General features: G+C 46.1%; 1 protein-coding gene across 2 annotated transcripts in view; it reads right to left on the bottom strand.

Annotated features, from left to right (window-relative positions):
• The window catches only part of TMEM156 (transmembrane protein 156), a 241,420-nt gene that overhangs the window by 41,037 nt on the left and 182,934 nt on the right, over positions 1–17,449 (bottom strand). For both annotated transcript variants that reach the window (XM_085642254.1, XM_085642253.1), the window contains one exon: positions 3,906–4,001. In XM_085642254.1, the coding sequence (XP_085498380.1) occupies positions 3,906–4,001 (96 nt within the window). The remainder of the gene's footprint in view (positions 1–3,905; positions 4,002–17,449) is intronic.

Below are 17,449 nucleotides of genomic sequence, written 5' to 3'. Positions count from 1 at the left end.
TTATTAATGGCCGTACCACCTCAGATAGCACTGCTAGGGCAACTTTTAATAATGGAGAAGTGCATCAATAATTAATTTTATCTCAAATAATATAGAGAGCTGGGAATGTGTGCGCGATATGACAGTTGTCAGGAGAGTGGAGAGTGATTATGATCCTGTGGAACTTTGCCTGGAATTCTGCCTAAGGCAGGGAGCTGTCGAAAGTAGCCCAGTGGAAAGGAGTCATTAACATATGACTGTGGTATCGAACTGTAGAAAGAGGATAAGATGGAGCAGGGAGAAAACATTTCAAAAACTGCTACTGCAAGAGAGTATATTAAGTATGGTTCTGCAATTTTGAACTTTCCTTGCGGTGACTATGGTGCAACCCTAGAAGCCTACAATAGGGTAGCAGAGGAGTTGAAGGCCCTGTGGTCTAAGCCCTTTGGGCTTGCAGACTCCTTGTTGGATGGTGGGAAAAGGAGTGCACAGGTCACTTGGTATGATGAGGAATGTAGTAGAATGAAGGGAATTGTATCATCTGCCCTAGTACAATGACACAATAGCTCACAAAGGGAAGTACTATTTAGAGAGTGTAGGGCTGATTATAAACGCCTTCTGATAACCAAGTAACTGCTGCAATAACTGACTCTCTGGGAGCAATTGAAGGAGACTGCACTGGGAAAAAATCCCCCAAAAGTCTGGGAATTGATATCATGGGTGGAGAGGGGCTTAAATTATATTGAGCCATCTGTTTGGACTAACCTTTTTAGTAATTTATATAGTACGAACCCTACAATCCCCCTGTCAGCCCGAGAAACATCTGCTCTGGGCCTTGTGTAATTGATATCTTAGTACCAGAGATAGGGGGGGGGCCCTGATTGATGCAAATAAACATAATGCCCCAGACTCCGATATTGTGTCTAATTATATAAATCATGAAGAGTCGTATTTGTGGGCCAGCATCCTTACTAGAGTGTTTAATTCGGCACTTCCTGGAAATGCAGTACCCCCTTTGTGGCGCTCCGCTACTATTGTGCCGATCCATAAGAAAGGTGATCGATCTAGCACATCCAACTATCGTCCGAACTCCCTTCTGGATGGTGCAGAAAAAACCTTTAGGGAAAGTCCTGCTCCATCGCCACCAGGGGTGGGTCGATGCCCACAACATTGTGACTGAAGTGCAAGCTGGATTTAGGCCCTGCTTAGGGACCATTGACCAGGCTCTCCAGTTATATATGATCTCCTACAAGTTTACGTGGTGAGGAAGTCATCGCTGTACCTATTGTTTGTGGACTTGAAAGCAGCTTTTGATTTAGTCGACAGAGAGAAGCTGTGGAGATCCCTGGTGGACTTGAGTGTTAACCCTTCGCTAGTAATGGCCATACAGGTCCTACATACTAGTAACACGGCCAAAGTACGAAGTCACAGATAACTACTCCTGCCGAGGCCATACATGGTGGTCACATGCACAAAATTTTAAAAAAAAATTAAAGGAGCTACTGGTAGTATTACACAGGATACTGCAGATTTGATTAAAGAACGGTATCATGAATACACACAGATGAAGAAATGCTGAAAGCTAAAGCCGGGATCTCTTACGAGCAATTATCTCAGTAACATCTATGGCCTTTCTTGTCCAAAATATCTAGACATGCTATAACATGAATTGAAGCGAACATTGTACTTAAAATTCCAGGTAGGTATCCTCCGAACCAGAGATTTCCTTACAAGTATACATATACTTGATGGTAGATACAATTGCTGTGATTGTAGCGTTGGTGGTCTGGTCAATCTAACACATTTTATGCTATTTTGTAAAACATATGTAGCCGCCCAGCGGAGGTGGTTTCCCCCTTTTTAAATACTATGGGGTCAGATGTGTTAAATCAGCAATGGCCTTATGTATTAAACCAGATGATATGAATGTGGTCACCTCCGTAGCGTCATATTTATGGATTACAAGCCACTGCCTTAGAGAGTTGCCCTCCACTCTAGGATTAGGTTTAAGTAGGTAGGCTCTATGAACCTAGTTGTTTTCCATGATGAAACACATTGTTATTTTATGCATAAGTTGCACAATTTTGCACTATTTTTATGCACTGCCCTTTTACTCCCTAGGTGGGTTGACAGATTGTTCACATCTGAAAAGAGGATAATTCCCAAATGTTCTTATATATTTTTTTCAATTGATAGTGATGCATATGTTCTTCTCTTATTTAGGATGTTGCCTCTGATGGTAATGCACACCATTTCCACTCCACTTGCACTTTACTGTAGCTGAAGAATTTAAACATGCTCTTTTTCTTAGGTTGTATGCCTTCGAATAAAAGGCAAATTTTTAGCATTTTACTCTACCTGTATTTTAATTTTTCCACTGAATTTATTGATATATTGTTGTGCTCACATTTTTATTGAGTTGTAAATAAATAAACTGATAGAACTACAGCAACCCTAGCAGTGTCGTATAAAAGTGGTGCCTAGAATAGAGTTGACGATGTTACCCTCCAGTATCCCTACAATTTTAGACAACCTGGATTTTAACATTTTAATGAAGAAAGGGACACTTGAAGTTTGAGACGATGGGCCTCTGAAGAGCTGGAGACATGTTGAATTAATCGAGGTTGAGGTACTTCAAATAACTTAAGCAAATATTTGGTTTACCAGAGCCAGAATAATATTAAAAATATCACATTAGATACTGGGTATTTAACTCCTCTATTAGGCTACTAGTCAGCTTGGCTTTAACCGTCTTTGAAAGAAGGTTAGTCACCAGTACATCTCCCGACATTTATAAACAGATAAGAGAAATATCCTTAAGCAGAGTAGATGGAAGGGGAGAGACGCTGACCACTCCCAGTCAAGAAGTCTGGGGAGATTCATTACAGGGTGCAGATGACTTCACAATGAACAACTACGCAAGAGGCGATGATTAAAATAAATGACATTAATATCACTACTATGGTAAGCTGCATATATGGAATCATCATAGGTCGCTTTCATGTTGGAGAATTTGTGGAGGAATGGTCACCCTAGTGCCCATACTGTGACAATGTTCCAAAATACAACCCTATTTGGAGTTCTTGATGCAATGGACATCATGTTCAGGACAATGACCCCTAGATACACAGCCTACATACTCAAGGAGGTAGCCAAAGAACAACCTTTAGCATTATATTCCAGAAGAGGAAAGCAAATGTTTTTGGCACTTTACACAGCACAACAAGCTGCCCAGAAGGAGTGCCCACCTGACATTACAGAATGGATGTATAAAATATAGCATCACCTGAAAAAGGAGAAGATATCTATGACCCTTTAAGAGCAAGGGCGGCATATGACAAACTATGGGCTTGTTTTGTGAAGTATTTATCCCAAGAATTCATGGACCTGACAAGATACCTGAGGTTTCTAAGAATACTGCCCACTAATAAGACAATTTTGATCTGACCCGGAGTGGGATGTCATGGTGTAGTAAGCCTGGGGGCATTCTAAAAATAAACTAGGATGCCTGAGCATGACACAAATAGGTTTGCAAAGAGGTGGCAATCAGAGGGGTCTTTTGTGGCTAGGGTCTTTTGCTTTGTTTGACTTTAACTGTTTAATACCCTTTGGGTGATAATACCTGTCACTAACCGACCTATATGTGTAGTTGAGTGTATTTGTTCATTCAAGTGCATTAACAGATTTGACCCTAAAATAAATTCCATTATCAAAACAAAAATGTATCAAGCATGGTCAAAGTAAAATTATGACAGCGTATAAGTCTTAGAGAGTCTAAATAAATGGCATTGGGGCAATAATGGTTTATATGTTTTAAACTACTTTTAGTTTATTTATTGCAAAATCTACAAAAACAACATTTTGTTGTATCTTATTTATTTCATTTTAAATAATTTTCTTCACCAAATTCACACTATGTAACCTACCTGAAAGGGCTTGAGGGTTTTTTGCACGTCTAATGTCGGTGGTGGGTCTGTGTTCACTTGCGAGTATCACAGCCAATTCTAATCTGTGTGCGTATCCTAAGTGATCAGAAGACAGCGGAAAAAGTTAAAATAGGAACAATGTTACTTTCATCCAAAAGAAAAAATCATTTTCATATGATGCTAGTCACAAGATATTTCATTAAGATGGGAATCAAGACTCATGGACTCTTGGTCAACCCTTCTGAGACGATCACATAATTGAGATCCTTGTTTTAGTCACTTTAATAGGTATAACAAATGATTAAAAGGCTTCTGCGTAAGTGAATGATTTACTTCTCGCCTTTCATCACCATTATTACATCCATGCCGAGGGCTACCGCAGATTGCAACCATTAAGGAGAAGACTGTCTGGCACTCTTTCCTCTTTCCTAATGTCAGGGGGAGTTTGGCGCTATGATAATAACTTCTATATTCATTGTAATCTCTAATCAAGAGTTACAAGATTATCAAGAAGATTTGCTAACCCTTTCTGGGTTTTGTTTCCTAATGGCACCCTCTCCTGACGCCTTGACACAATGCAGGGTGGGCTATGGTAGCTGGGAGGAGTCGCCCTTTCCTTAGGCAAACAAGTAGGCCCGACAGAACTTCTCTACGTCCAGTGCTTTAACCCTTATAAATAGTACGTGTAGGATACTACAGTCTCTTTGTGTGATTTAACTCCAGATCTATGCTCCATTTGGTTTTGCTCACTGTAGGACTGTGTACATTTCCTCTGCTAACCAGTAGTACAGCCCCTGTGCTCCTCCTTGTAAACAGGGCCGAACTGAGCCAACCCTAATTGATATATTTAACTAGCCTTTAATTCCATAGTCTATGGTACAACATGAATATAGTGCCTGGAAGTTAAGTACCACTAGTCGACTGCAGGAGCATCCACTACAGTGGCAGTGCAAACAAGGCTGCCAGCCTACCACTGAAGTCTGATTGTAGCAGTGTGAAAACTGGAATTCAACCTGTCAAAATAAACCCGTTTAACCAGTAAAAACCTGCCTTATAAATACTAATATGTCTCTCATATGTAGGCCTTGCAGCTCACAAGACAGGGTGCATGGTATTTAAATGTATTACATGTAGAAAAGTAATGTTTGTATGCACCTAAAGTGACTAGCACCCAAAAGCTGTTTTCACTGTGGCAGGCTTAGTTGTCCTATTTAGAAAACCAAAGTGCAGATTAAAATATTAATACTTGACCTTCGGAATGGGACCAGCTAAAACAAATCATTAAATAATTATTAAAACTCCAATTCTGATTGATACTTCTAATGACAGATTCCTCACTTTGTAAATGGTTGCATGCACCAAACTGGATCTGGAGAATTTTGTCAGCAATTCCCTTGTATGAGTAGGTGGGGTCGTGCAGCACTGCGTTGGGTCTGTCCCACCCGGATGTGATCTTGCGTCCTCTACTTGGCAGCCACCTCTGCGCACTGATACCAGTTCCTTTAGTTCCATGCCTTCTAGTGCGGATCCAGAGCTCGCTCCCTTCAATTTGGTCAGGCTTCAAAGACTTTTTTCTTCCAAATTTCACCAGTGTGCAGGGGACATGTTCCCCACCAAAAAATAAAGGGGTTCACACATGCAAAGATTACCACAAGCAGATGTTCGCAACGGACACGCAAGATATATTTCTCTGGTGTCTAAGAAGTTCATGCAATTGGACTGTGTGGCATAAGTGTGCAATTCGGGACTGTGACTCCAAGTTATACATCACAGAGCTTCAATGAAAGGCCAGATCCTGCTCTGGGTCGAGGACAGTTATCGATTTCGAAGGTGATCCGTAAGGCTCCGGACCCCGCCGCATGCGGTTTTTGGCGCACGTACCCTTTTGGCTAACAAGCCGGGACAAAGGTGGTGAACTGCACAACCAAAATTGGTTGTGCGTTGAACATACTGAACATGCTAAACTCACTGGTTCAGTATCACACCCGCATGCGGCGGGGTCCGGAGCCTTACGGCCGTAAGGCTCCGGTCCCCACCGCATGCGTTTTTTGGCGCACGTACCCTTTTGGCTAACAAGCCGGGACAGAGGTGGTGAACTACACAACCAAAATTGGTTGTGCATTGAACATACTGAACAGCCTAAACTCACTGATTCAGTATCACACCATTATTTGTTACAAGTGTTTTTTGAATGTTGTTTTCACAGAGCGCACGCATTTCTATTTTTGCTGATAGCTATATCATTGACCCTGAAGAAGGACATGACACTTTTTATAGGTCTGTAGGCCGAAACATGTTGGTCCTGATACAACACAGAAGCCTCTAATGTCGGCACCTGTGTTATCAGCAAAATTCTGTTTTTAATCCTAACACCGGGTAGCGGAATTAAAGTTGTAGCATAGCTAACCCCGTAGTTAGTTTTAAATCACTCACATTATAGCACTGTACGTTTTTCATAACACACCAGGCTCACACAGGGTGTTAATACACCTGCTGACCTCGCAATAAAACATCCCTGAGCTCCTCCCTCACAGTGAGGGGGTTGTAGCTTGCATAGAGACTAGGTCTCTCACGTGAGGAGGCACCCCTATGATGAAACATGACACCTTTGGTGTGTGAGGGGAACCGTCCTAAAAAGGGAATTCCCTGTTGTGTGTAACAGTACACTTAGCTCTCCGCTGAATAACCCCCCTAACTAACTGGACCTGAGAACCTCCTTTTTTGTGATATAATTAATGAGTGGAGAGCCAGTTCTTGCTGGTCCTTAACTCTTCTCAAGTCCCCCTAGTGTGACTCATCTAAAAGATAATAAACACCTGTCAAAACAAAGACCTAGCCACAAATGGATATCCCTTTAAAAGGACGAATTCCCCCACCCACCAAAGGTGGCATGCTTCTCATTGGGATTTTCCTTAGCCGTGATACCTATTCACAGCTCGGGCTACAACCCCCTCTCTGAGAGGGAGAAGCTCAACAATGTTTTTTTGTAGTGGAGGGTCTGCTAAATACCACAGTGATGAGCGCAAGGTAATGAGGGTAGCAGAGCAAATGGAAGTGATAATAAAACTAGCTCCAAGGTACGAGATAGCCTTTTATTTATGCGTCCCTGGGCCAGGATTAAAAACAGGACACTCGCAGACGAAACATATACCTTCAGTTAGTGTCAATATGTGGTTGAAATGTTTCAGCCTAGTCACACCCACATAGAGGCGTAGTGGCTTTCTTCAGGACCTACTTGTTAGTGCTGCTGATTAGGGTGTGTGAATCAAAACAATAGTGAAACAGGTATCAAATATACAAAACCATCCAGTGATCCTGTGACGTTGTAACAGATTGGTGGATTCACTGGTCGTACCTAAGGAAATGCATACATAGGAGAAGATTAAATAATTGGAAAAGCTAGGTTAAGCATTAAACTGTTGCGCTCAATTCAATCTGTGAAGCTAAACAGTTAAAGGAAACAGATGGAAGAATCTCACCGTGCCATATCTATCTACCATGCATCTAATAACATTAGTCATTGGGGGAGGAGCCAAGATGGCGACCGAGACGGCAGCGTAGATTCCCGGCTCCGTGAGCCTCCGCACCCCGCACGGATATCCTGCAAGAGATCCTTCTTCTGCACCACGAGAATGTGTCCGTAAGTGAACGTGGCAACCGACCGCGTGACTCCGAGGTCTCTGACTGCCACACACCCGGAGAAATCAGTGATCGAACTTTGCGGCCCGTGCGGTCCCGAAGCCGGGACCTCGAGTGGGCACCTCGACCGGGTGGCAGTTGAACAACAGCGGCCTGTTGTGCCTGGGTGGAGCCGGTCCACCGGAGTGGAGCCCCCCTCGGCCTGCATTTTGCAGTGGCCGCTCCCCTCTACTGAGCGCTGCGGACTGAGGACATGCCCGGGTGTACGATTTCCGGATTCTGTGGCGTTTGCCCCTGCCTTTGTTGGTGAGCTGCCTGGGCGCCGTCCCTGGCCCGCCTTGATCCTCGCGGGCTGCTCCCGGCTTTTTGCGGGAGATGGTCCGTGGCGGAGGCGACTGTTGCCTGTGACCGCGCAACGGCTGGATCTGTGCCTGTCCCGGGATCTCTGTCTCCAGCGACGTGGCCCTCGAGGCGTTGTTCCCTGGGTCCTGGCCCCTATATGAGTCGGGCCTTCCCAGCGGCCATCTTGTCATTATGCAGCCGGCCATCCTGTCCGCTGGGACGCAGCGGGACTGGGGGTGTGTGACTTTCGGGAGTGTGGCGGAGCGATCGGAGGGAGCCGCTCTGGGATATGGCGACCTCCTGGAGGCCCTGGGTGCCCTCCATTGCTCCTTCGCTCATGGCGCCGAGGTCCTGGGGGGGAAGCTAGATGGTGTGGTGACAGCGTTGGGACAGTGGCGGCATGCTGGTCCACGGATACGCAGTGGCTTTCCACACTGCCCACAAGAGAAAGATGTTGTGGCCCCCCCCGCGCTTAGTGTACAGCCGGACACTTCGGACCATATGCTACCGTGTGATCGGCCAACGGTGAACTTGATCGGCTCCGGAGGTATTGGACCTGCGCGGAAGATGGTGGCCTTGTCCCGTGCGCGGTCTCTGGCGGCCCAGGGACACTTTCAGCACCGTGTATCTCATTTGGCTGCTCTGGCCTCTCAGGTCCTTGTGGGCAGTGCAGATCCTCGGGCAACACTGGAAAAGATGCCCCTCCATGAAGCGGTCTGTTCGGATGCCACGAGACTCCCACCCCACCTGTGTGCGGCGTTTCCCAACTGTTTTTGGACACTTCTATACCTTGGGACATTGGACATGGTGCTGGGTCAAGGGGCAGGCATGGGCAGAATCGTAAAAAGTGGTCAAGGCTGAGGCTGATCCTCCGAGGGGGGTCACTTCATAGATAGGCGGACTCATGGTTGTGCGCTCCCGGGGTCATTCGAACAGTCGGTGTGCAATGCCTCCCATCCCCCCCCCCCTCCCCTATTTTTGTTGATATACTCGGCTTGGTGCCGTTGCTTGTTTGTTGGGGGGAGACCTCACCGTGCGGGAGGGAGAAGCCGGGGACATGTTTTGATGGCCCTCCTCCAACTTATTATGTTCTCTCCGCCCACCCGTCCGGGTGGGCCCTTTCTCACTCTCTTTTTCCCTGTCTCTTCTATATTTCGGGTCTAGTTCCAGGGCGACAGGCACACTGCTGGGGGGTGGGGCCATACTCATTTGCAGAGGTGCAGGGTGGGGGGATGGGGGAGGGGACTCTTTCGTCTTTATCTTTTTCTCCATGGCCTCCTTTTTCTCCACTGTCTCTTTTTGCTCCTTTTTTTCTGGGATCAGTGCGATACACCACCCTGCTTGTGAATCGTTTGCTCTTCATGTGTGCCACAGTTTCTGGGGGGTTCGCTGGGCTTTAGGTACGGGGACCAGTAGGCGCAACTCTCTTTGATGTCTTTCCCCATCCGTACTTTCTCGCGCCTGCACCATCGCCTAACTGTATTGCTGCTAATTGTTTGTCTCTTATCCTGGCCCTTTTCACTGTTGGTAAATTGTCTGGCACCTGATCCTACTCTTTTGTTTCATCATAAAATGAAAAACCTTCTCTTTCCTGGGGCCCTACCTGCGCGGCTTATTGGCCGGACTATATTGAACTTAAGATTTCGCTCTCCGAGGTGCCGCCTGTGTTGACATTCGCTTGTTATTATCCTGATTATTTAGCGGCCGGCCCCGAGGGGTTGTAGGCCCATACATGTAAATGATTGAAACATCAATAAAGGTTTTTCAAAAAAAAAAAAAAAAAAAAAAAAAAAAAACATTAGTCATTGGTACATTTAATAGAAACACATAAAACACAACAGGAGGCCAAATCCTGGCACAAAAGATTATAAAAATAGGGCTTACCCGCAGATGCCGGGGAACACGCCTCACCTCACCCTGGCATGTGGCTCAGGGGGACTCATCGCCCTACAAAAATCTGAGGAAGGGACGCATTGTAAAGACAAACATACCCAATGGTCTTCTAGGCATTCCACACACATAGAATACCAAAGAAGGCAAACTAGGACAGACAGCTGGGCCCAATCTACGCACACAAACCAAAAGCTGTCCAAGTGTGCAAAAAATAGCCTTGTATAAGGCAGGTTAGAGAATAAAAAGGAGGGTGCGGCCTGCCCTTTAAATCTAGGCATGCCATATTTTAAAAGTGCAAGTTCAAACAATCTGGTGACTTGGTAAAGCAGAAGTAAATCCTGCATTCCTATTGGCGCCTAGCTGAAGAAAACTGATGAAGCATGCCACCTATGGTGGTTGAGGGAATTTGTCCTTTCAAAGGGATATCGTTTTGAGGCTAGGTCTTTGTTTTGAAAGTTGTTTATTATCTTTTAGACCCAAGGGTTTCTTGATCGTAGTATATTCATAGGTGAAGGAGCTAACCCTTGCAGGTCTCTAACGCTCCTCGGACCACCCCCCCTTTGTGATGAATGATTGCGAGCAGCTATGGCTGTAAGTCCTCTTTCCCTTATGAAAGAGACCATGTCTCTACCCTCACCTGAGTTCATCTAGGTACTTTCCCTCTTTTCTTCTTCCCTTTCGATCTGAATTGAGAGAAGGAAGGCAGACTTTCAAGGCCTCGCATTTGATGAGGCTTTGGTCCAGACGATCCTGACAACACCCACCTTACTGGACACTAGACAGACTGGTTCAGTGGCACAATATGATGACTGGGCTAAAGTACTTAACTTAAAGAGATCATATACTTGCACAAGCACACATGGTCCCTTCATGACAGAATATCTGTGGGGCAATTGTGCGCTGACTGGCTTGATTGTGACAAATGCCCCCAGACTTTTCCTTAAGGAAGAAGCTTTCAAAAATGATTGGTCCCTGATTGCATGGCGATGCACCAGGGATTGGCTGATCCTCATCATCTGCAAGGACAAACAGATCGCTGATGCAATTCTGGTTGAGATCCAGACTCTATAAACACACTTACAAACCATAGTTTCAGCTACCCTTCATAAGAAACAGATGGACGAAACAAATAAGACCAACAAAGATTACAAAAAGTCCCTGTTAACTAATAAAATCAACAAATTTAAGAAAGACCTGGCACGGTTTTCCCTAGAGAGGGTGTACCCCTATAACAGTGATAACTACACCCCTCCCCCCCCCCCATGGAGTTTAAGCAAAAGGGACAGAAGTATGGCTCAATCTACACCTCCTCTGGTATGGACGAGTGATCAAGCGACTCAGACTCTAGCCACAGTTGCCCACAACAGAAAGGCCCCAAATGGAAGGGCAAAGGAAGGCGGCAGGGACAGCATTTGGAACCACCCCAACAACAAGGGTGGCCCCCACTTCCACCCTTCTACAACCCAGCTTTTTTATGACAAGGCTGAGACCGGTCAAGAGGCAGGACGAGACAGCACCAACAATAGGCACAGGTGCATTGGAGCCCCCCTCCATCCCCACGTCACACTCAGAGTATGATGAAGAGCAATCCCCAACCGGGGACGAGCAGCAACACACCTTGGTTGTAAATCTGAGAAGCTGGGTACTGTCCCCCTGTGAAAAGAGAATGTTCAACAGGGGTCTTGGTTTAATTCCTACCTATAAGGAAAACTAATTTCAAGTGCATCAAGAACTAGCACAATATTCTCGCAAAGTTAGATTCCATTTCTTCTTTGCAGAGAATGCTATAACTTGCATTGAGACTGCTTTGACCAATCTTAATCTCAGCAGGAAGTCTATTTTTAACCCTCAGGCCCACACGATAACACCAAAGGTGTTAACTTTTGAAAAAGCGGTATTTAACAAAGTGGAATCCAGCTTCAGAACCAAACAGAAACCTTTTTACAACCTGCCGAAAGAGGAACTCACGGCTTTGAACAACCTAAGTGATGATGCTACTATCATCAAAAAACCACCAGAAAAGGGGAAGCAAGAGTAATCATGGACACTGCCACATACAGAGCCGAATGTTTCAGGCAATTGCACAAGAGATGCTCTTATCACCCTCTTAAATGTGATCCAACCAAGAGATTATCTATTACAATTAAACGCATGGTGGAGGAGGCCATGGACAACAGATGGATCCTTTAAAAAGAAACTGACATTCTCGTCACTACTAATCCAGTTGTCCCTTATTTTTATATCCTTTCCAAAATCCACAAAACCCAGACACCACCTCCAGGTAGACCAATCATCTCGGGTATCGGCTTCCTTTTAGAGCCCCTCTCCCAGTTTGTTGCTTTTTTCCTGCAGCCCTCATCATGAGATGCCTACATACCCCCTGGACACCAAGGATGTTCTTAGACTTCTGACTGATGTGTCATTTAGAATCAAGACTGTTTTCTTAGTCTTGTTCAATGTTAAATCACTATACACCTGCATCCCCTAATATGAGACCCTGACTACAACGGAGGCTCTACTTCGAGAAAAGGACCTTGATACGATTACCCCAGTTTCTATCACATGGGATGTGCACGCTTGGCAATGAAAGAAAACTTCTTTTGTTTCGAGGACTGTCTGTACATTCAAACATCCGGTACTTCCACAGGGAGTACCTACGTCCTAAGTCACGTCCTAAGTCTGGCTCATCTTTATATGCATTCTTTTGAGACTGAGTGGGTGCTTGTACCCGACAATCCTTATCGCTCCCACCAGTGGTTGAATGCTCTGAACCCCTACTTAAAATTAACTTTTGAATTCAGCAAAGAGCGCCTCCCGTTCTTGGATCTACTCTTCTTTCCATCTGCAGGTGGTTTGGAGACAGAACTATACAAAAACCAAAAATGACTTGCAACGCATTATTACCATATACAAGCTACCACCCGAAATCCCTGAGGGATAATTTCCCACTAAGGCAGTTCCTGCACCTTCTGTGGAACTGCTCCAACATTCAGTATTACAGGCAATATTCAACTGATCTCTTGGGACATCTACAGAACAGAGAATATGCATCTCCGCTTACACGAAGAACAGTGAAAAGGGTGCGGAATAACAACCGAGATGCTCTGTTGGAGATCATCCAACCCAAAGAGCCATCAGCAAGATTTACTAGTGTTAACACATTCGCGCTCTGTTCAGCCAGATCAAGAAATTGATCTGTAAGAATTGGCCCATTCTCAGCAAGGGAGAAAGATCAATCGAACGCCCACTATTTGCCTTTAAAAGAAGAAGTAACCTCAAGGACAAGCTAGTATGTACTAAACCCAGGACATCCAAAGTGGTACAGCAGGATACCTTCTAGGGGCTCCCAGCAGTGAAGGGACTTTTTCCATGCGGCTCTTGTGGAGTGTGTGTATAAACCACACACTCAACTGAAATTCATATTCTCACCGACAGGCATTGGGAGTTAGGACAACACATCAATTGCAACAGCGACACATTGATATATCTGATCTCATGCATTGCAAACTGCTTTTTGACAGCACGCAAGGTAAAGACTCGCATATGAGCACCTTAAAATGCAGTAAAAACAAGCTACAAAACCCACCAATCATTTCCTTGACAAGGGATCCTTGACAAGGGACATCAGGTGGTGGACCTGAGGCGGATGGTGCTTGATAAACCTAGCATGCCCCCCTCTGTCTCTGATGTCACTAGGTTTCTGTTTATTAAGGTACAGAAGAGGGTGTACAGGCTACTTAGCAATAGAAATGGACTAAATGATGAGATTTCTTGGGCCCCTGATATAAGACCGCTTACTTTAAGGACACATTAACTGACATTGGGTCGAAGGGCTGTGAATGGGGTTCACCCTGGCGTAGCCTCATATCATCATGGTTTTCCTCTCTATTCTTTGGATACCCTACAAGCCCCTCTATGTGTTAAATTTTTTTAATATTTGGGCCCCTATTTTTTGGACTCCCTACAAACCATTTTATGTGCACAAAAAACGTTTTTATTTGCCCCCAGTTTTTTTTACATACATTTAGGTGAATTGCACTAACATTCTAGATGTTTAGTGTGTTAAAATACCCTCCATGAATGTGACCACTGTAGGGTGCTTTCACTGCAAATCCTGCCACATACTTACATACATAAGTGCCTTCAACTCGGCCCAATCCAACCTCCCTCTTTTAATTAAAGGACGCACTCTACCTTTTGAATGTGCTCCACTTTTTCAATGCGCTTGGATACATCCATACTGACTCTAGGACTACAAATCCCGAGTGATCGAGTCACATGATCACACATATGCAACACGGTCACGCTGAAACCGATCATCTCACCACACACCGGTCCCGGCTTGAGGCACTGCAGGACCGATATTTATATGGCAGCCACCAGGCAGGGCATTTCCTCCTCCCGCTGTGGCATGAAGGACATCTGACTCTCCGCTACCAGGCACAATTTAAATGCCTGTCATTCCTTTCGGCATTACTCCCTGTGTTGTTTGGTTTGATGTGGGTCCCATTTATTCAAATACAGGCTTGCTATTTCACCGTGGTTGTTTCAAATAGACACTCCTCGTACGTTTGAACACGGTGGCATCGTATTCCGAGGTCTGCATTTTTTTTTTTTTTTAACAACAAATTTTATTTGGTCATTTTTTGATACATTGGGCAGCGGCCCCACAATGGCACGATGAATCAGTTGAACAATGTGTGCATCAATAACCATTTCTATGAAAAGAAACAAACCCTGCAAAGCATGCAGGTAAAATAATAATCTAAACAATGTGCAGACAGTGGTCCAATTTCTAGATACAATACATGATTCAGCAGATTCACAATATACAACCCAGCGAAATTATAAAGCAGTCAGTCAATAAAAACTTGGGGGACACATGGCAGGAAGCAGAGGGAGCAACTCAGGGGTCTTACTCAGGGAGGGGGGGGGCAGGTCGATTCCACGATAAGCTGCCCATCACGTCCATACCGTGCGATGTTTCCGTGGGCAGCCCCTAGCCTCGATTACAGCAATCTCGGCTCCCATACACCTATCCAATTCGGACTTCCATTTACCTATAGTCGGAGGAGATGATGCCTTCCATCCCTGTGCTATGTCCCGTTTGGTGATAATAAGGGTGAGAAACAATAGGTGTTGTTTGTATCTATTCCCCCCAATGATGTCAGTGGAATGTAACAAAAACAGCCGTGGGTCCAGTGGGAGTACCCACCCCAGCACCTCATTAGGACATGTCCTAACTCTATTCCAAAACGGCTGTAGAGCCGTGCAAGTCCACACCATATGGAAGAAGGATCCGTCCACTCTGCCACACCGTAGGCACTCAGGGGACTGAATGACCCCCATTCGCCACAGCCGCACCCTCGTGTATTACACTCTGTGTAAGTATTTGAATTGGATGTGCCTGTAACGTGTGGAGACGGCCGCGCCCCACGGACTGGCGAACGCTTCCACCCAGTCAATTTGGGAATGTCTGCCGTCCAGACTAGTCGGGTGTTGTCCAGAGTGGTGGGAGTGTGTGTTGTCAGTGTTTGGTATATTTGCCTGATTTTGTGCAGTCCAAGGTCCCCCATCAACAGGCGACCCTCTAGGGGTTGGAACTCAGGGAGAGTCTCCATATGTCGGATCTGGGGAGAGAGTGCGTGTCGGAGCTGTAAAAATGTATAAAATTGCAACTTGTGGAGGCCGAAATCCGTCTGTAGTTGCTGGAATGATTTTAAGGTAGTGCCCTTCACAACATCACCCAGGGTAGAAATCCCCACCAGGTCCCATCCCCGGAACTCTCTCAATGTGCTAGCAGTTCTAAGGTACGTACCATGCCACAAGGGGGTCTGTCGAGTAAGTCGCCCTTTCCATCCCATTTGTCTGGTCTTGGCCCTCCATAACTGGATAGCTTGTCTACTGGCAGGTGGTAAATGATCTAGCCTTGTGTAGCTGTATAACAAATGAAGCAGGGGGACTTGTTCCATTGCATCATGTTCAATAGCATAGGCCAGATCAGTGGGAGAATTATACCATAGTTCATTGATTACGAGGATGTGTGATGCGACGTAATATGAGTAAATGTCAGCAGCCGCGATCCCCCCACAACACGTAGACTGTGCGCAGGTGCGGAGCGCCACGCGAACAGTTCCCCCGCCCCAGAGAAAATCATTTTGTATGGCGTTTACCTGGGCAAACCACGTACGAGGGATAGGATAGGGGAAATTTTTGAGGCAATACAGGATCCGGGTCAGAGAAACCATTTTAAAAATGGCTGAGCGCCCATAAAGGGATGATGGAAGAGCAGACCATATCATCGTTTTGTTTTTGAGGCAGGTCAACAGTGGGGTGATATTATGTGTCCATGAAATCTTGGGGAACGGGGAAATAAAAATCCCTAGATATTTAAAACCATCTGAGGCCCGGGATAATTGCGCGGCCCACGATTCACGGCTCTGGTGTCCACATACTGGGAAAAGGATAGATTTAGCAGGATTGGCGTGGAGGCCGGTGGTGCCGCTAAACACCCTGAGAATCTCTAATATACGAGGGCCAGAATACCACGGGTCCGTCATAAAAAAGAGGACGTCATCGGCATATACTGCAATACGATCTGATCGTGAGCGGGACCACTCGAATCCCCTGAGCACCGGGTCACTCCTGACCCAGGCCCCGAGAGGCTCGACTGCCAGGGCGAACAGCAATGGAGACAGTGGGCAACCCTGGCGCGTACCCCTCTGGATAGGAAAGGGGCGGGAGCGGTGTCCCGCAATTCGAACCGATGCCGTCAAGTCCGTATACAACAGGTGTACGTACGACAGGAACCGGGGTCCAAAGTTGATTGCTTCGAGTAGCTGAAAAAGGTAGACCCAGCTCAGCGAATCAAATGCTTTATCAATATCAGCTAGCAATAGGGCAGCAGGACGGCCTAAGGCGGGGACTGCAGCGATAGCCTTATGAACTCTTCTGATGTTATGTCTAGTGGCCCTCTGCGGTATGAAGCCCGACTGGTCGGGGTGGATCAGGTAGGTAATACACCCCCGAAGGCGGTCGGACAAGACTTTCCCTAACAATTTAGGTTCGAAGTTTATTAGGGAGATGGGACGATAGGAAGACGGGTCTTCAGGGGGCCGGCCAGGTTTGAGAAAGAGCACGATCTCCGCGTGACACCAGTCCCTCGAAAGCCTTGCCATGTCCGAAGCGTCCGCAATGGTCGCCAGCAGACGTGGCCCGAAGAGAGGCATATGGGATCGGAGAAATTCCATGGGGAAACCGTTGGGACCCGGGGCGCGGCCTGGCTGGATCGCGCTGAGGGCGCCAGTCGATTCCTCCAGTGTAATTGGGGTCTCCAATCTCTCCCGGACGGAGTCGGGAAGCCTATGAGGCGGAATGTCCATGAGGATCTCCGCTATAAGTTCAGCAGAGATCTGCTCCTTCCGGGCATATAGTGATGTAAAGTGCTTTGCAAATTCTTTGGCTACCCCCACCGGCGATGTGTGCAAGGACCCGTCTGAGCCACGAATAGTGGGTGTGGCGGCCGGGGCACCGTTCGCCTGGCACAATCTGTGTAGCATTTTACTGGACTTATCCCCCCACTGATATATCTGATGTTGCGATGCCTCCCAAATCTCTGGCCTCGCCCAATAGATATTGGCACAATTCTTGTTGAGCGAGTACTAAATTGC

This window comes from Triturus cristatus, chromosome 2_2, assembly GCF_964204655.1.
Source record: "Triturus cristatus chromosome 2_2, aTriCri1.1, whole genome shotgun sequence".
Classification (NCBI taxonomy): Eukaryota; Metazoa; Chordata; class Amphibia; order Caudata; family Salamandridae; genus Triturus; species Triturus cristatus.
This window is presented reverse-complemented; position numbering and strand designations above follow the sequence as displayed.